The 14,369-nt window shown below is 45.4% G+C and overlaps 1 protein-coding gene and 1 long non-coding RNA gene across 13 annotated transcripts in view; one reads left to right on the top strand and one right to left on the bottom strand.

Moving 5' to 3' along the window:
- The window catches only part of vps8 (VPS8 subunit of CORVET complex), a 957,961-nt gene that overhangs the window by 708,962 nt on the left and 234,630 nt on the right, over positions 1-14,369 (bottom strand). For all 12 annotated transcript variants that reach the window (XM_085985671.1, XM_085985669.1, XM_085985662.1 and 9 more), the window contains 2 exons: positions 10,764-10,806; positions 4,118-4,190 (listed from right to left, as the gene is read on the bottom strand). In XM_085985671.1, the coding sequence (XP_085841797.1) occupies positions 4,118-4,190; positions 10,764-10,806 (116 nt within the window). The remainder of the gene's footprint in view (positions 1-4,117; positions 4,191-10,763; positions 10,807-14,369) is intronic.
- On the top strand, positions 893-2,281 carry LOC147120112 (uncharacterized). Its single transcript, XR_015078125.1, has 2 exons — positions 893-963; positions 2,015-2,281. It is a non-coding gene; the product is annotated as an uncharacterized LOC147120112 (long non-coding RNA).

Here is a 14,369-nt window from a genome sequence, read left to right as displayed (position 1 = left end):
AGAGGTATGTTGTTGTTTTGTTCTATATCCTTGATTTACAAATACCAGTGAGATGCAATGGAGGAGCAGACATTTTGTGTAGAACCAATCCTGTAACATCTTTAAGTTCTGTCCACAACATCTACCCATAATCTACTAGTTCACCTAGTGATGACAGTGATGTATAGGCTCCCATGGTCTTGTGGCCCTCCTCCCTGCCCCTGCTTAAAAATCTCTCCTCCCTAACCTTTTCCAGTTCTGACGAAGGGTTCAACCTGAAACGTTGACTCGGTTTCTCCTCTCCTCGATGCTGCCTGACCTGCTGAGTGTTTCCAGCACTTTCTGCTGTTATTTCAGATTTCCAGCATCCGCAGTATTTTGCTGTTGTCTTCTGGAACTTGTTTGTGTTACAGAATCAGGGCAGATTTTCTAGATTTTTTCCCCCTGAAATTAGCCACAGGATTTTGCCTCTCTCAAGTTAGTATTGCTAGCAATTTAGGAAGGTGGTGCATCAGCTTACATCATCTAGTAGATGGTCAAGCATTAATGGGCCTTTCTTGCACTTCTGTTTGCATTATACCAATGTCCAGAACTTCACAAAAATCAAAATACTGCAGATGTAGCAAATCTGAAATAAAAACAAAACATGCTGGAAATACTCTGCTGAAACATCTTCTGATGAGGGGTCATGACCTGAAACACTAACCCCACCTTCCTCTCTCCACAGATGTTACCTGACCTGCTGAGGGCTTTGAACATTTTCTGTTGTTATTCCAGAACTTCACAATTTTGCAAGACACACCTCTACACATTTCTGTCACTAACAAACAGTTCTAAAGTAAACATAAAACAAAGTAACAAGAAGGAATTGAATAGATGCGGATAAGTGTTGATATCGTTCTTTGTTGCTTTTAGGACTATAGAACATTGGGTGGAATGCATTTCCCAATGAACACTTCAGCATATCATCATCATCAACAACTTGTATGTATATTCTTATAAACATCCCAAGGTGCTTCACAAGAGCATTATAAAACAAAATTTGACACCGAGCCACATAAGGCGGTATTAGGGCAGCTTGGTTAATGAGATACGTTTTAAGGAGCGTCTTAAAGGAGGAAAGAGAGGTAGAGAGGTTGTCGTCTTCTTCTTTCGTATGGTAGTAGCAAAGCAAATCAAATGCTAGTATCGAAGTTGGATATCCAGGCCAAAAGCTTCCGGTGTAACGGTGTGGATATCTTGTAGGCTGCCTGCAAATTTCCTCTGAGGGCAGTGCTCAATGATGTGCCCCAGTGTCTGATTAGGAGCTCCACAGTCACATGATGGGAATGCTTTAATCTTCCATCTATGGAGAAGGTGGCAGCATCTACCATGACCAGTTCTGAGACAGTTGTCCACTGTTTGCGAGGAAGGTTTGATCCTTCAGGTTGTACTGTGGGGTCCTCTATAAAGGAATCCATTCCATATGTTGCAGTTTTTCCAAGGTAGAGAGGTGGAGAGGTTTAGGGAGGGAATTCCAGAGCTTAGGGCCTTGGCAGCTGAAGGCACGGCCGCCAAAGATGGAGCGATTAAAATCGGGGATGTTCAAGAGGCCAGAATTGGAGGAACGCAGATATCTCAGGGCTGGAGGAGATTACAAGAATAGGGAGGGGTGAGGCAATGGAGGGATTTGAAAACAAGCCCCTCACTTTCTCCAATTACACCCCCTCATCAAATGAAATGGTAGAGATCAACAATGTACTGCATCATGAATCATTGAAAAGGGAGTGGTGGCTAGAGTAGACATCGGATGTTCAAATGTTATGAGAATATTGAGAAACCAGCATTCAGATAGCTTATTTTCCTGCTCAGTACATCAAACTGTGGATTAGTTTCAGTAGTAGTGAGTGAAATGGGGTGGTCCCAAATAGTCTTGGGTAAAAAATGTGCAGCTGCTATGTGTGTTGCCAAATAGCCATCACATTCATAGGACAGTATTTGCTAGTGTAATCATTTTTGTGTTCTATAACCTGAAATTAGAATTTAATCACTTTAGTTTGCAGGCAGAAGTTCCAACATTTCTTTTCCAGCATTTCTTCTAACTGATCGCATGTGAAAGCACCCAGGAAAGAAATTACGTATACTGCCTGCGAAACCAGTCCAATCCCAAAACAGGCTGAAGTGCCACAATTACTGTGCAGCAGTGGAATCTAGCTCCTGAAGCTTCCAGCTAATGAGTGTTTTTTTGTCAGCTAGCTGATTTCACCCGTTAACCTGTAACACTAAATAAAACATGCGAAATAAAGGAATGCAAAAAATAGCAGAGGAGGAGCAGAGACAGGGTTTTTTCTCTGAGTCATATTGCAGTGGATTTTGAAAATACAAACCAGTTAACAAGTCTGACTTCTGTAACACTTCGAATATTAATAAAAAGCACAGGCTTCTCGAGCCAAACTATTGTTACTGCACACAGCATGAAGCATTGGGGAGGGATCTTGGAAACCAGTTATCACAGTAACCCTGGGGGAGGCTAAAAAAATATGGTTAAGTGGGGCGTGAGAAACAACTGGGTTAAGTCTTTAGAATGGAGGGAAAAACCAAGAAAACAACAAGTGAAAAAGAAAAGAGACATTTTTCCTGTGCACGGAATATTTGACCTTAAAAAAATAAGAATTACTTTCCATAGTGACTAAAATAACACAAAACGGCTTGGATGCAACTCTAAAAAGATCAAACCATCCCCAGCAAATAATTTTAAAAACTTATAGAAAAGACATATAGTTAGAATATAAATCACCGTGTAGACAGAAGGACATTAAAAGGTAGAAATAAGATTATACTATAACATAGGCTTCATATAATATTCAGCATTCACTACAATCATGCAAACAGAAGATATAGGAGCTTCTGTTTTGAGATTTATAAATCACACATTGAAGCTCCTGCTGAGAATCTGGCTCTGGAGGTGCATGTAGGATATGCACTCAGCAAATCAATTCTTTGCTCGAGAATAGTCTTCCAGCATTTCATTTCTCCATGCTATGCCCTTTTTGAATAGGTTGAGGCAATTTTTATTAAATATGCCAGGTCACACACCCATTTTCTCTACCCCTGCGTAATGGTGCGATTCTAATATCACCAGTGCCACATCTGCATAGCACTGAGACATGGGAGTCAGGAATAAGATTTATCCCCAATTATTTATATATACCTCAGTATATTATTTTCAATACATTCCTTCACTGACTTGTGAATGTCAGAACAGCAAAGCTAGCCACACCGATTCAACTTGCAGCCTCTTTATGTGGCTGCTCCATTCATTTCATGTCCATGCTCCACAAGATAAACAACTATACCTTGCTAGGAAGTACTGATCACCACTGAGAAACAGCAGCATAAATTACAATCCAATCCTCAGTCTAGCTACTGAAATCACCAACTTAAGGGATGGTTATCTCCTGACTGTCTCAAAACACCAAGACAATGGTTTGTCCACAGTGACCACTGTGCAAGCAGATGTCCACAGTGACTGCATTGCAAGAATGTTTACTTAGTCACAACAACCTTATTAAGTTTGGAGTCTATGGCCTCAAAAATTGTTGCTGCCTCAGTCTCAGGAGGCACAATTAATGTTGAGTGTGAATCCTACTTTCTACAAGTATATAGCCGGCACAGGCACGATGGGCCAAATTGTCTCCTTCTGTGCTCTACCATTCTATGATTCCAGATAAAAGAATGACTCTTCCTAAATTGGCCAGCCAACAAACATTGGTGTCTCAGCAACCTCTTCAGTTAATGACCAATTTCTGCTTGTAAGTGATCAAAACCACCAATGCAGGCAGGATCATCCAACGTATAAATTTACGTACCTCCCCAAATGGAGGCAAAAAGAGGGTGAGTGCATCTTCTGAAATTAACCAATAAAACAGCATCAGCAGAGGCCAGGAAGCAGGCCATTTCCCAACCCTCTAAACTACAGATGTTACAAGAACATCAGGAAAGGGTAGAAAAATAACTGGGGGCGGGGGGAAACTTAAATTAAGTGATTGTAATACTGAAGAACAAGTGCCTGAAATGATATGAAGCCTCTGTACATGATCTAAACAATAGGATAACCCTCCTAATATGAGAATAACTTTTTGCTGAAATGTTTACTCACCTGATGTTTCACCAACGGGACAAGGTCCTCTGGAATATTGCCAAGAGGGTAGGCTCGTCCAGCCAGGCAACAGCTGAAAAAGGAAAAGAAGACCAATGATCCTAGGACTCATACTGTTTATGGAGCTTAGCAAGACAGTATTTTTTTTAATATAGAGCAATTATACATCACTGGTTAATAGCAACAACTTTACAAATTTCTTAACACTAGCAAAACACCAGACTCAGATCACCAGCAGTGCATCAATAAAACATAATTAGCTCTTGAGAGTCAGTCATTCGAAATCATTCCCTGTTCTGGCTAGGGTTTCCAATCCTCTAACATTGGCCTGGATTCTCAAGCAATTGAAGATTAATCTCACAGCAAGCAACCCTGAAGAAAAATCATAGGGGCATTAAAAACCAAGTGTGATTTTTTATTGTTTATTAGATATAAAAATATTGGAGATGGGAAAAAGGCTGTTTGAATGACAGTCAAGAATCATCCAATTGGCTAATGGAGAGTCAGTTCTTTTTCCAATTGGTGTGGGAAGATGGTGTGCCATGAGGATGGACATGTCGGGCAAACAATGGCAGGAGCGCTGGGGCGGGGCAGCTGAAAGCAGGAGATCATGTGATAAAACCTCCAGGAATACATTCAACCAGAGTTGGCAACCCTAGTTCTGACCCAAAGCACAAAAGGGACAGCACCACAAGGCAACTTCAATGATCTTGTGCTTCTAACGGGGAGCCTTACTTGATGGGAATGCAGGTAAGAGAACGGGAGCCCCGTCCGGAGAATAAGTGCGCAAGTGGTTTATCTCCAACCTCTTATCAAGCATGGTGCCTAGCTTGGAGTTCCCTATACATATTTCTTCCTGCAAACTCAGTTTGCTTAAGGGGATCCAAAATTGTCCTTTGTTATTTCACTACATCAGTTAGTTGAAGAAGCTGTGATTCTGAATATTCAGAATTGTTTATATCTAAATAAATGAGTGTTGTTCTGGACCGATGGACATTATATGACATTCTGGACATTTTTACATGCAATAGCACCCTCTGGTGGCGGTTATTGTGTTAACAGTTTGTATGCTGGAAAGGTCATCTGATCTTCCTGTGAGAGGTCATTTGACCTTTGTTCCTTTCTTCCTGTGAGGGGTCATTTGACCTTCCTACCTTTCTTCCTGTTGACCCCAGGAAGCAGTTTTGCCAGGAAGAACCGGACTTGAGTAATGGAGAATCTGCCATGAGAGGTTCCATTTACAATCCAATGTAATCTGATTTCATATGTTAGGCCAAGCGCAATATCTGAGTATCTTTGGTTCTTAGCATAATAGCAATGTTGTCAGAGTAATATTTTGATAATACTATGTTTATAAAAGGTTAATATTTAATAGTTACAGAAGTTAGTTCAAATGTTAGTTAGTTATACAATTAGTCCATTCTACTGTTGTAAATATGTTTATATCTTATGTAATATCGAATGTATAGTACTCAGTTTATATACAAAACATACTTTGTCTTTGTTTACAGTTTCACAAATTTGTTCAAGTAAAAGCTTCAAAACAGCAACCGCTTCAGAAGAATTATTTTTGAATGAGTGTTTAACTTGCTGGATAGCTAGATAGGAGCACGTCTAGCGCGGCCAGTACAAGTGTGTTTATTATTCTTATTCAATTTTTTTAAATGCATTACTCAGCTATAATTAAGATATAATGTTAACTGATTAGGGTAGTTCCCAGAATCACCTATCAGAGTATTATGGAGGCCAAATGATTATTGTAAATAAAAACAACCTGCATGAATAAGAGAAAACTGAAAATCAGAGATTATTTTACAACCAGATTTTAATTCATGACTACATGGGAAAGAAATTCAGTATCGCCCCATTTGGGGTGTAGGTATCAGCCAGGCGCAAAATTTTGCGCCCGGCGCAAATTATCGCCACCTACTGCTAAATTGGCCTGCTTCACCCCAGGAGATGCTTGGAGCGCTAAAAGAGGCGCTGCACGACTGTCTTAAGACGCTAAGCCGGAGAAGCGAGGCGCTACCACCGAGAGCGGGCGCAGCGCAGGTGCGGCCAGTTAGCGATTGCACGCAGACACCGGTCAGTTCTTAAAGGGGAGGTTCGATTTGGGATTGCAGCCACACCCTGCGCATCGGAGCCCCGATTCTCGGCCTGGACAGACCTACTGCCACATTCTTACGCCTAGGACCTTGGAGAGGGCCAGGGAGCGAGTGCAGCGGTTCAGCGAGGGGGCCTTGCAGGTTCTGGTTGGCGCGGTGGAGCGCAGGCGATCTATCCTGTTCCCGGACACTGGCAGGAGGCCGCTGCCCAACGACTATCACAAAGCTTGGAGGGAGGTGGCTCAGAGTGACCTCCAGCAGCATGGTGCCTAGGGCCCCTGTGCAATGCAGGAAGAAGTTCAACGACCTCACTCGGGTCGTCAGGGTGAGTACCCTTTTCAGAATCCTTTTCATCCCTGCATGTTGACCTCACTTTATGGCCAAAGAGTCCTGAAAGCCCCAATGCCCAGCCCTCATCCAACACCTATGGCCCTTTCAGGAAACTCACACGCACTTTACACACTAAGGGCTAATCGACCATGGAAGGCAGTGCAGCCAAGATCACGGCTTCACACTGTACTCAGAGCCCGTCCTTTCTCTTGTAGGGCAAGCTGGCGCATAACAGGAGGCAGCAGCAACCGACTGGGGGAGGCCGGCCTCACCTTCAAGCCCTCACCGATCTGGAGCAGCGAGTCCAGCAGATTATGGCAGGCCGGATGGTTGGCCCCGTCGCCACTGGAGATGCCGACCCCGTTCTGGACAGCAATGGTAAGGTCATCACCTTTTTGACCTCTCTTCTTCCACTTGTGCCTCACACCAGCATCCTTTGCCACTATCGATCCAATACAGTACATTGCAGCACACATGCCTCCCTCGCCGCCACCCTGTCCTCACGCTAAAGCCACTCTTGTACCTCCCTGCTTTCAGATGCTGATTCGCCAGGTGAGGAGGCGGGCCCTCAAGCTACCACTGTGAGTGACTCTGAAGGCGATGAGGAGGAGGAAGCTGGACCATCAGTGCCACCCTCAGCCGAGGCAGCCCATGGCCATAGTGGGGACACGTCTTCCCTGGAGGGGAGCAGGGAAGAAATGGTCTGACGAGGGTGAAGCTCCGGGGCTCAGCGGGCTGCAGCAATGCGGGGGGGGGGGGGGGGGGGGGGCGGTGGTGGTGGTAGGGAAGCTCAGCAGCCTTCTCCCCAGAGGGAGAGTCTGGCCTCGAGTCCTGCTACAGTGAGCACAGAAGAGGTGCGGCTCCTCGCTGAAATGAGCGCCCAGGCGGAGCACAGCTCATGGCTGCAGTGGCAAGGATGCCCGAATCCACTGAGTCACTGGCAAGGAGTGTCCAGGACTTCAGCGCAGCACAGGCAAGGAGTGTCCAGGATGTCAGCGCAGCACAGGCAAGGAGTCTCCAGGACTTCGGCACAGCACAGGCGGCTGCCACGCAAGTGCTTAGTGCTGCAATGCAGTCAGTGGCTGGTCTCATGCAGACGTAGATTGAGGCCACATGAGCACTGACTGCTGCCATCCTCGCTGGATCGGGCACGAATCGCCGGGGCCCTCGCCGCGCCGGCCAGCAGTCTGTGCTTCAGCAGATTTCTCCGCATGCTGCAGTGCTGCCCCGTGGGAGTGCCAGTGTGTTGTCTGAACAGGGAGTTGCTGTCCTCTGTCAGGATGACAGCATTCCTGCTGCCAACACTGTCACTTCTCCACCGCAGCTGCCACCACCTGTAGGACAGACTGCTGCCGCTCACGCAGAGTTGGAGCAGTCAGCAGCTGGACCCTCCAGGCCCAGAGCTGGTCCAGACCGTCCCTCAAGGGCATCTGCAGTCTCAGTTTCTGACACTCAGCAGCCTTCCACCAGCCTTGCTGCAGCCACTGGGGTCCCATTGCGGAGGAGCCGCAGGGTGGGAAGGGGCGAATCTCGCAAACGAAGCAGATCACCCTCGAAGGGCAAAAAGGAGGAGGTGTGGCAAAATGCTGTTAAATGTTTTATTGAAGGCCGAGGATCGTGGTCATTTTTTGGTTACTGTTTTGTTCATTGTCTCTAGGTTGTGAGAGCCAGTTATGTGACTGACTGCTTTTTTTGGGTTTTCTCTGTTACTTTGTCATGCAGGAAGGGCACACAGTTTGTTAAATAAAGAAGTGTCTTTATTCAGAATGTGCATGTTTGTCTTTGAACTATTTGTTGCCTTGACCGGCTTAGGGGTTGCGGCACGGTTCCATTCATGTTCTTTGAATGTCAGAAGCCATTCCTCAGAGGGGGTCTAGAACCGACTTGCTATAAGCCACTGACGGACGGCCCTTGCACTTTGTGCCTCCCTCTCGTCTTGGTGGTGCTGCTGCTCCTCCTCCTCCGCTGGTGCTCCAATGTCTGGTGGCAGTGGCTGAGTCCTGAGGATTGCCAGGTTATGCAGCATGCAGCACACAACAACGAAATGGGAGACTCGCTCAGGTGAGTACTGAAGGGCTCCTCCGGAATGGTCCAGACAGCGGAACCGTTGCTTGAGCACGCCGATTGTGTGCTCAATGATGTTCCTGGTCGCTTGATGGCCCTCATTGTATCGTTCTTCAGCAGGGGTGTTGGGCGAACGGAGTGGGGTCATCAGCCAGGTGCACAGAGGATAGCCCTTGTCCCAGAGAAGCCAGCCTCCTGGGTGAGCCGGGGCCTCGAAAAGGTCTGCCACAGAAGTCTGGCGCAGGATGAAGGCGTCGTGGCTGCTGCCTGGAAAGCGGGCATTGACAGCGACTATCAGCTGTCTGTGGTCACAGACCAACTGGACGTTCAACGAATGGAACCCCTTCCAGTTGCGGTAATCCTCAGCATTCTCTTGTGGCGCCCGCAAAACCACATGCGTGCAGTCAATGGCGCCCTGGACCATGGGGAAGCCCGCTATTCTTGCAAATCCCATTGCACACTCTTGCTGCTTGTCCGGGGTCATGGGTGCTAAATGTCCGCTCAATTTCGCAAGAGGCGCAGGTCTCGCTGCGCCCGGGCACTAGCTGGCTCGCACCCCACTTATCGCCCTCTTAAGGCGCTAACGGGTGGCGCAACCAACTGAATTTCTCCCCCCATAGATGTAGCAGAAAAACCTCAACGTCTCAGGATTCCCAAAAGTATGAAATGTAGTGTTCTTTTTACTGTCTCTAGAATTCTAGTGATACCACATCAGTGCTGAACACATTTTTCTTTTAAATGTATGAGGGGGGAGAAAAAAAATCAATAAAATAAAAGTGTCTGTCACAACCTATTTCCAGAGTGTTAAAAGATCAGATCTGGCTCCAAAAAAAAATCAAACAATTTCCAAACTGCACATCCCGATTAAAGTCCTATTGAATTCTCTCACTCCAGTTTGGTTTCTGTAAACACCACATTTATTGCTTTTTCTCTTTTTCTGTCGGGGAGGTGGGGGCGGCGGCGGCGGGGGAAGGTGGCAGGGAGAAAAATAGAAGAGGAGGAAGGATTTGAAGCAATCTAATTAAACACGTTTCACCAGCCAATTAACCTACATTGACTAATGGTGCAGAATTTGAAACTGAGCAGCAACTTTTTATACTTTACAATATAAATGTGCAAAATGTTTCAAATGAACCCAGGATTGCTTAGAAACACTAATTTCATCATATTTAGTTCAATGAATCAATATCCTTATACAGTAGTGTCACATCTATTTATTGGCCATTTTCTCACAGAATTAATCTGAAAGATAGAGTTACATTTAAGGGTTACGTTTTAAAGCAAAATGTATTCACTCCAATGTAAAAATTGTTGGTCAATGGGAGGGGTGCGGAATTCACAATATCAAAATGATGCTCATGAGCAAAATGCAGATTAGTAACAGGGGAACAAGCATCCTGTTCCCTAAGTGGGTTGGGGGAAGGCACATCAACACACTGCTGCTCAGTGGTGAAAAGGGGTTGGTTTACAGCTCAGTTAGAAGTGTGGCAGTGGGATGCCAGGCCAGATATGGGCCCAGAAATTGAGTCATATGGCCCCCGTTTTTCCAGGCGCTACACAGCCTCCTATGTTCCCAAAATGATGGGCAGGAAGCACGCACGCACACTTCCATCATAAGTACGCTGTCCGCCATCCGCCATATGGGTAAGGACAAACAAGAGGCATCTTTTACCCACGCCTAATGCAGGCGTTGGGCCTTTTGCATATGCAAATAATAGGTGTAACGCCCGTTTTGGATCCCCGCTGCAACACTGGCTTGCCCCGAGGCAGCCAGCGCCATTGCTAGCTACATTCAGGAAAAGCAAGATAAGTTAATTACCTGTAAACCACCATCCTGATCGCCCCCCAGGCTCCCCGGTCCCGACCCCCCCTTCCCAACCTCTCTTTCGCCCTCCCCCCACCCCACCCCCCCAATCTCCAGCGCAGACACTAAAACCAATCATACTGACACACTCACTAGCACATAGATCCAGGAAGATACTGGGGAACTTTGCTTTTAATATCCAGTATGAATATATACACTGTTGCATGATGAAATGGTGGTCACATTTTAAATGCAAAAAAGACAATAGCTACTCAAGTTTGAAACTGGTCAGTCTTATTCTGAGTTAATCCTTTCATGGTCCAATCTATAAAACAGAACTTACCTTATGTACACCAGTAACTTATTACCCATGATCACTTGTTCATCTGCAAACAACAAAATTCTATTTAATTTCTTAATTCATACAAAATAAACTGGTTTTAACCATACATTTTGTCAACGCAATGTTTTGATGTTTTAAGTTTAGTGGTAGGATATTAGGAATGGCTTTACATTTAACACAATGGAGCACCAACATGGTGAACCAGAGTGGTAGAATGTGATTTTTGCCAATAATCTCCCATTTGCTAAACTCTGATATCTCCTGTGCCAACATTGAAAGGGTCCAAGCAAAGATCAGGCACACCAGGCGGAGGTCAACTACCTACCATCTTGGCCACACATGGTGCATGATGGCCAGAAAAATTAACAACGAAAAAGGAACAGCATTTCATTCAGCACCTCCACCATAAATGTTCAATAACTGAGCTGATAGCACAGCCCAAAAACAATGGATGGCAAGGAGTACTTCATGAATTGAATATTTACAGTCTTAAGTGCATTACGTCATAGCTCGATTTTATTGTGAAAGTGTCAATTAATATCAGTACTGCAGGTATTTAGGGAATATGCACCAACGTGGCTGCAGTGTGTACCGTCTACAAGATGCTTGCAGAAACTCGCCATGGCTTCTTCTACAGCACCTCCCAAACCCACGACCTCTAGAGTCATAGAGTCATAGAGTTTTACAGCACAGAAAGAGGCCCTTCGGCCCATCGTGTCTGCGCCGCCCATCCCTCCCTGTCCAGTCTAATCCCATTTTCCAGCATTTGGTCCATAGCCTTGTATGCAATGGCATTTCAAGTGCTCATCCAAATGCTTCTTGAATGCTGTGAGGGTTCCTGCCTCTACCACCCTTTCAGGCAGTGAGTTCCACATTCCAACCACCCTCTGGGTGAAAAAGTTCCTCCTCAAATCCCCCTTAAATCTCCTGCCCCTTACCCTGAATCTGTGCCCCCTTGTTATTGACCCCCCTACTAAGGGGAAAAGTTCCTCTTTATCTACCCTATCTATGCCCCTCATCATTTTGTACACCTCAATCAGGTCCCCCCTCAGCCTTCTTTGCTCCAAGGAAAACAACCCCAGCCTGTCCAGTCTCTCTTCATAGCTGAGGCGCTCCATCCCAGGTAACATCCTGGTGAATCTTCTCTGCACCCTCTCCAAAGCAATCACATCCTTCCTATAGTGAGGCGACCAGAACTGCACACAGTACTCCAGCTGTGGCCTCACCAGCGTTTTGTACAGCTCCATCATAACCTCCCTGCTCTTATATTCTATGCCTCGGCTAATGAAGGCAAGTATCCCATAAGCCTTTTTAACCACCTTATCTACCTATTCCGCTGCCTTCAGGGATCTATGTACATGTACACCAAGGTCCCTCTGACCCTCTACTTCCTAGGGTCCTACCACTCATTGTGTATTCCCTTGCCTTATTTGTCCGTCCAAAATGCATCACCTCGCACTTTTCCGGGTTAAATTCCATTTGCCACTTTTCCGCCCATCTGACCAACCCGTTAATATTGTCCTGTAGCCTGAGGCTTTCCTCCTCGCAATTTACCACCCCACCAATTTTCGTGTCATCTGCGAACTTACTGATCATACCCTTTACATTCTCATCCAAATCATTAATGTAGATCACAAACAGCAAGGGACCCAGCACCGATCCCTGAGGTACCCCACTGGACACAGGCTTCCAGTCACAAAAGCAACCTTCGACCATCACCCTCTGCCTCCTGCCACTCAGCCAGTTTAGGATCCAACGCGCCAAGGCCCCCTGGATCCCATGGGCTCTTACCTTCTTGACCAGTCTCCTATGCGGGTCCTTGTCAAAAGCTTTACTGAAGTCCATGTAAACCACATCCACAGCATTTCCCTCATCCACACACCTAGTCACCCCCTCGAAAAATTCAATCAGATTGGTCAGACATGATTTACCCTTGACAAAGCTATGCTGACTATCCCCGATTAATCCTTGCCTCTCCAAGTGGAGACTAATTTTGTCCCTCAGAATTTTTTCCAATAATTTCCCTACCACAGATGTTAGGCTCACTGGCCTGTAATTCCCTGGTTTATCCCTGCTACCCTTCTTGAATAATGGTACTACGTTAGCTGTTCTCCAGTCCTCTGGTACATCCCTCCAGGATGGTATGTTGCCTCCCTGGTGCAAGGGTCAAGGATGTCTCGGCGCGGGTGCAGAACATTCTGGAGGGGGAGGGGGAACAGCCAGTTGTCGTGATACATGTTGGTACCAACGACGTAGCTAAAAAAAGGGAAGAGGTCCTACAAGTAGAATTTAGGGAGTTAGGAGCCAAACTAAAAAGTAGGACCTCGAAGGTAGTAATCTCTGGATTACTACCAGTGCCACGTGCTAGTAAGAGTACAGAGAACAGGATAGTTAGGCTAAATACGTGGCTTGAGCAGTGGTGTAAGAGGGAGGGTTTTAAATTTTTGAGGCATTGGAACCAGTTTTGTGGTAGGTGTGACCTATACAAAAGGGACGGTCTACACCTGTGCAGAGATGGAACTGATGTTCTCGGGGTAATTTTTGATAAAGCAGTTCGGGAGCATTTAAACTAGTATGGCAGGGGGCTAGAAACCTATGTAGTGAAATAGAGGAAAGTGAAAGGCAGACAGAAATAAATGATAAAAGGGTGAGGAACAAAAAACAAAGGGCCAAACTAATTCATAAAAAATGTGAGCATAAAAAAAGCCTGAGGGTTTTATACCTTAATGCGAGAAGCATCAGGAACAAGGTAGATGAATTAGCTGTGGAAATAGAGGTTAATAATTATGATCTAATTGGGATTACGGAAACATGGTTGCAGGGTGAGCAGGGCTGGGAGCTTAACATACAGGGGTATTCAGTATTTAGGAAGGATCGACAAAAAAGAAAGGGAGGAGGGGTAGCATTGCTAGTAAAAGAGGGGATAAATGCAATTGAAAGGAAGGATATTAACTCAGTTAATACAGAATCTATATGGGTGGAGCTAAGAAATAGCGAGGGGCGAAAAACATTAATAGGAGTGGTATATAGGCCTCCAAATAGTAAAATAGAGGTTAGGGAGGGCATCACGAGGGAAATTAGAGAAGCGTGCAATAAGAGCACAGCTGTCATCATAGGTGACTTTAACTTACATATAGATTGGACTAGCCTAATCAGTAAAAATAATGAGGAGGAGGAATTCCTTGAGTGTTTGAGGGATGGTTATCTGGATCAATATGTCGAGGAACCAACTCGGGAACAGGCTATATTGGACTGGGTACTGTGCAATGAGAAGGGACTAATCAGTAATCTTGTTGTACGGGGACCCTTGGGTCAGAGCGATCATAACATGATCGATTTCTCACTCGAAATGGAGAGCGAAGAAATTGACTCAGAGACTAAGGTCCTGAATTTAAACAAGGGGAATTATGATGCCATGAGACGGGAACTGAGTAGGTCTGATTGGACAACGTTCCTGGGAGGACTGGAGGTAGATAAACAATGGCAAACATTTAAAGATAGAATGACAAAATTGCAAAAATTGTTTATTCCAATCTGGCATAAAAGGAAATCTAAAAAGGTGACTCAACCGTGGATAACAGGGGAAATTAGAGACAGCATAAAATC

The sequence above is a fragment of the Somniosus microcephalus genome, chromosome 4, assembly GCF_052327205.1.
Source record: "Somniosus microcephalus isolate GS21.2 chromosome 4, FLI_Smic_1.0, whole genome shotgun sequence".
NCBI classification, from domain to species: domain Eukaryota; kingdom Metazoa; phylum Chordata; class Chondrichthyes; order Squaliformes; family Somniosidae; genus Somniosus; species Somniosus microcephalus.
Note: the sequence above shows the minus strand (reverse complement) of the source record. Positions and strands in the feature narration are given on the sequence as shown.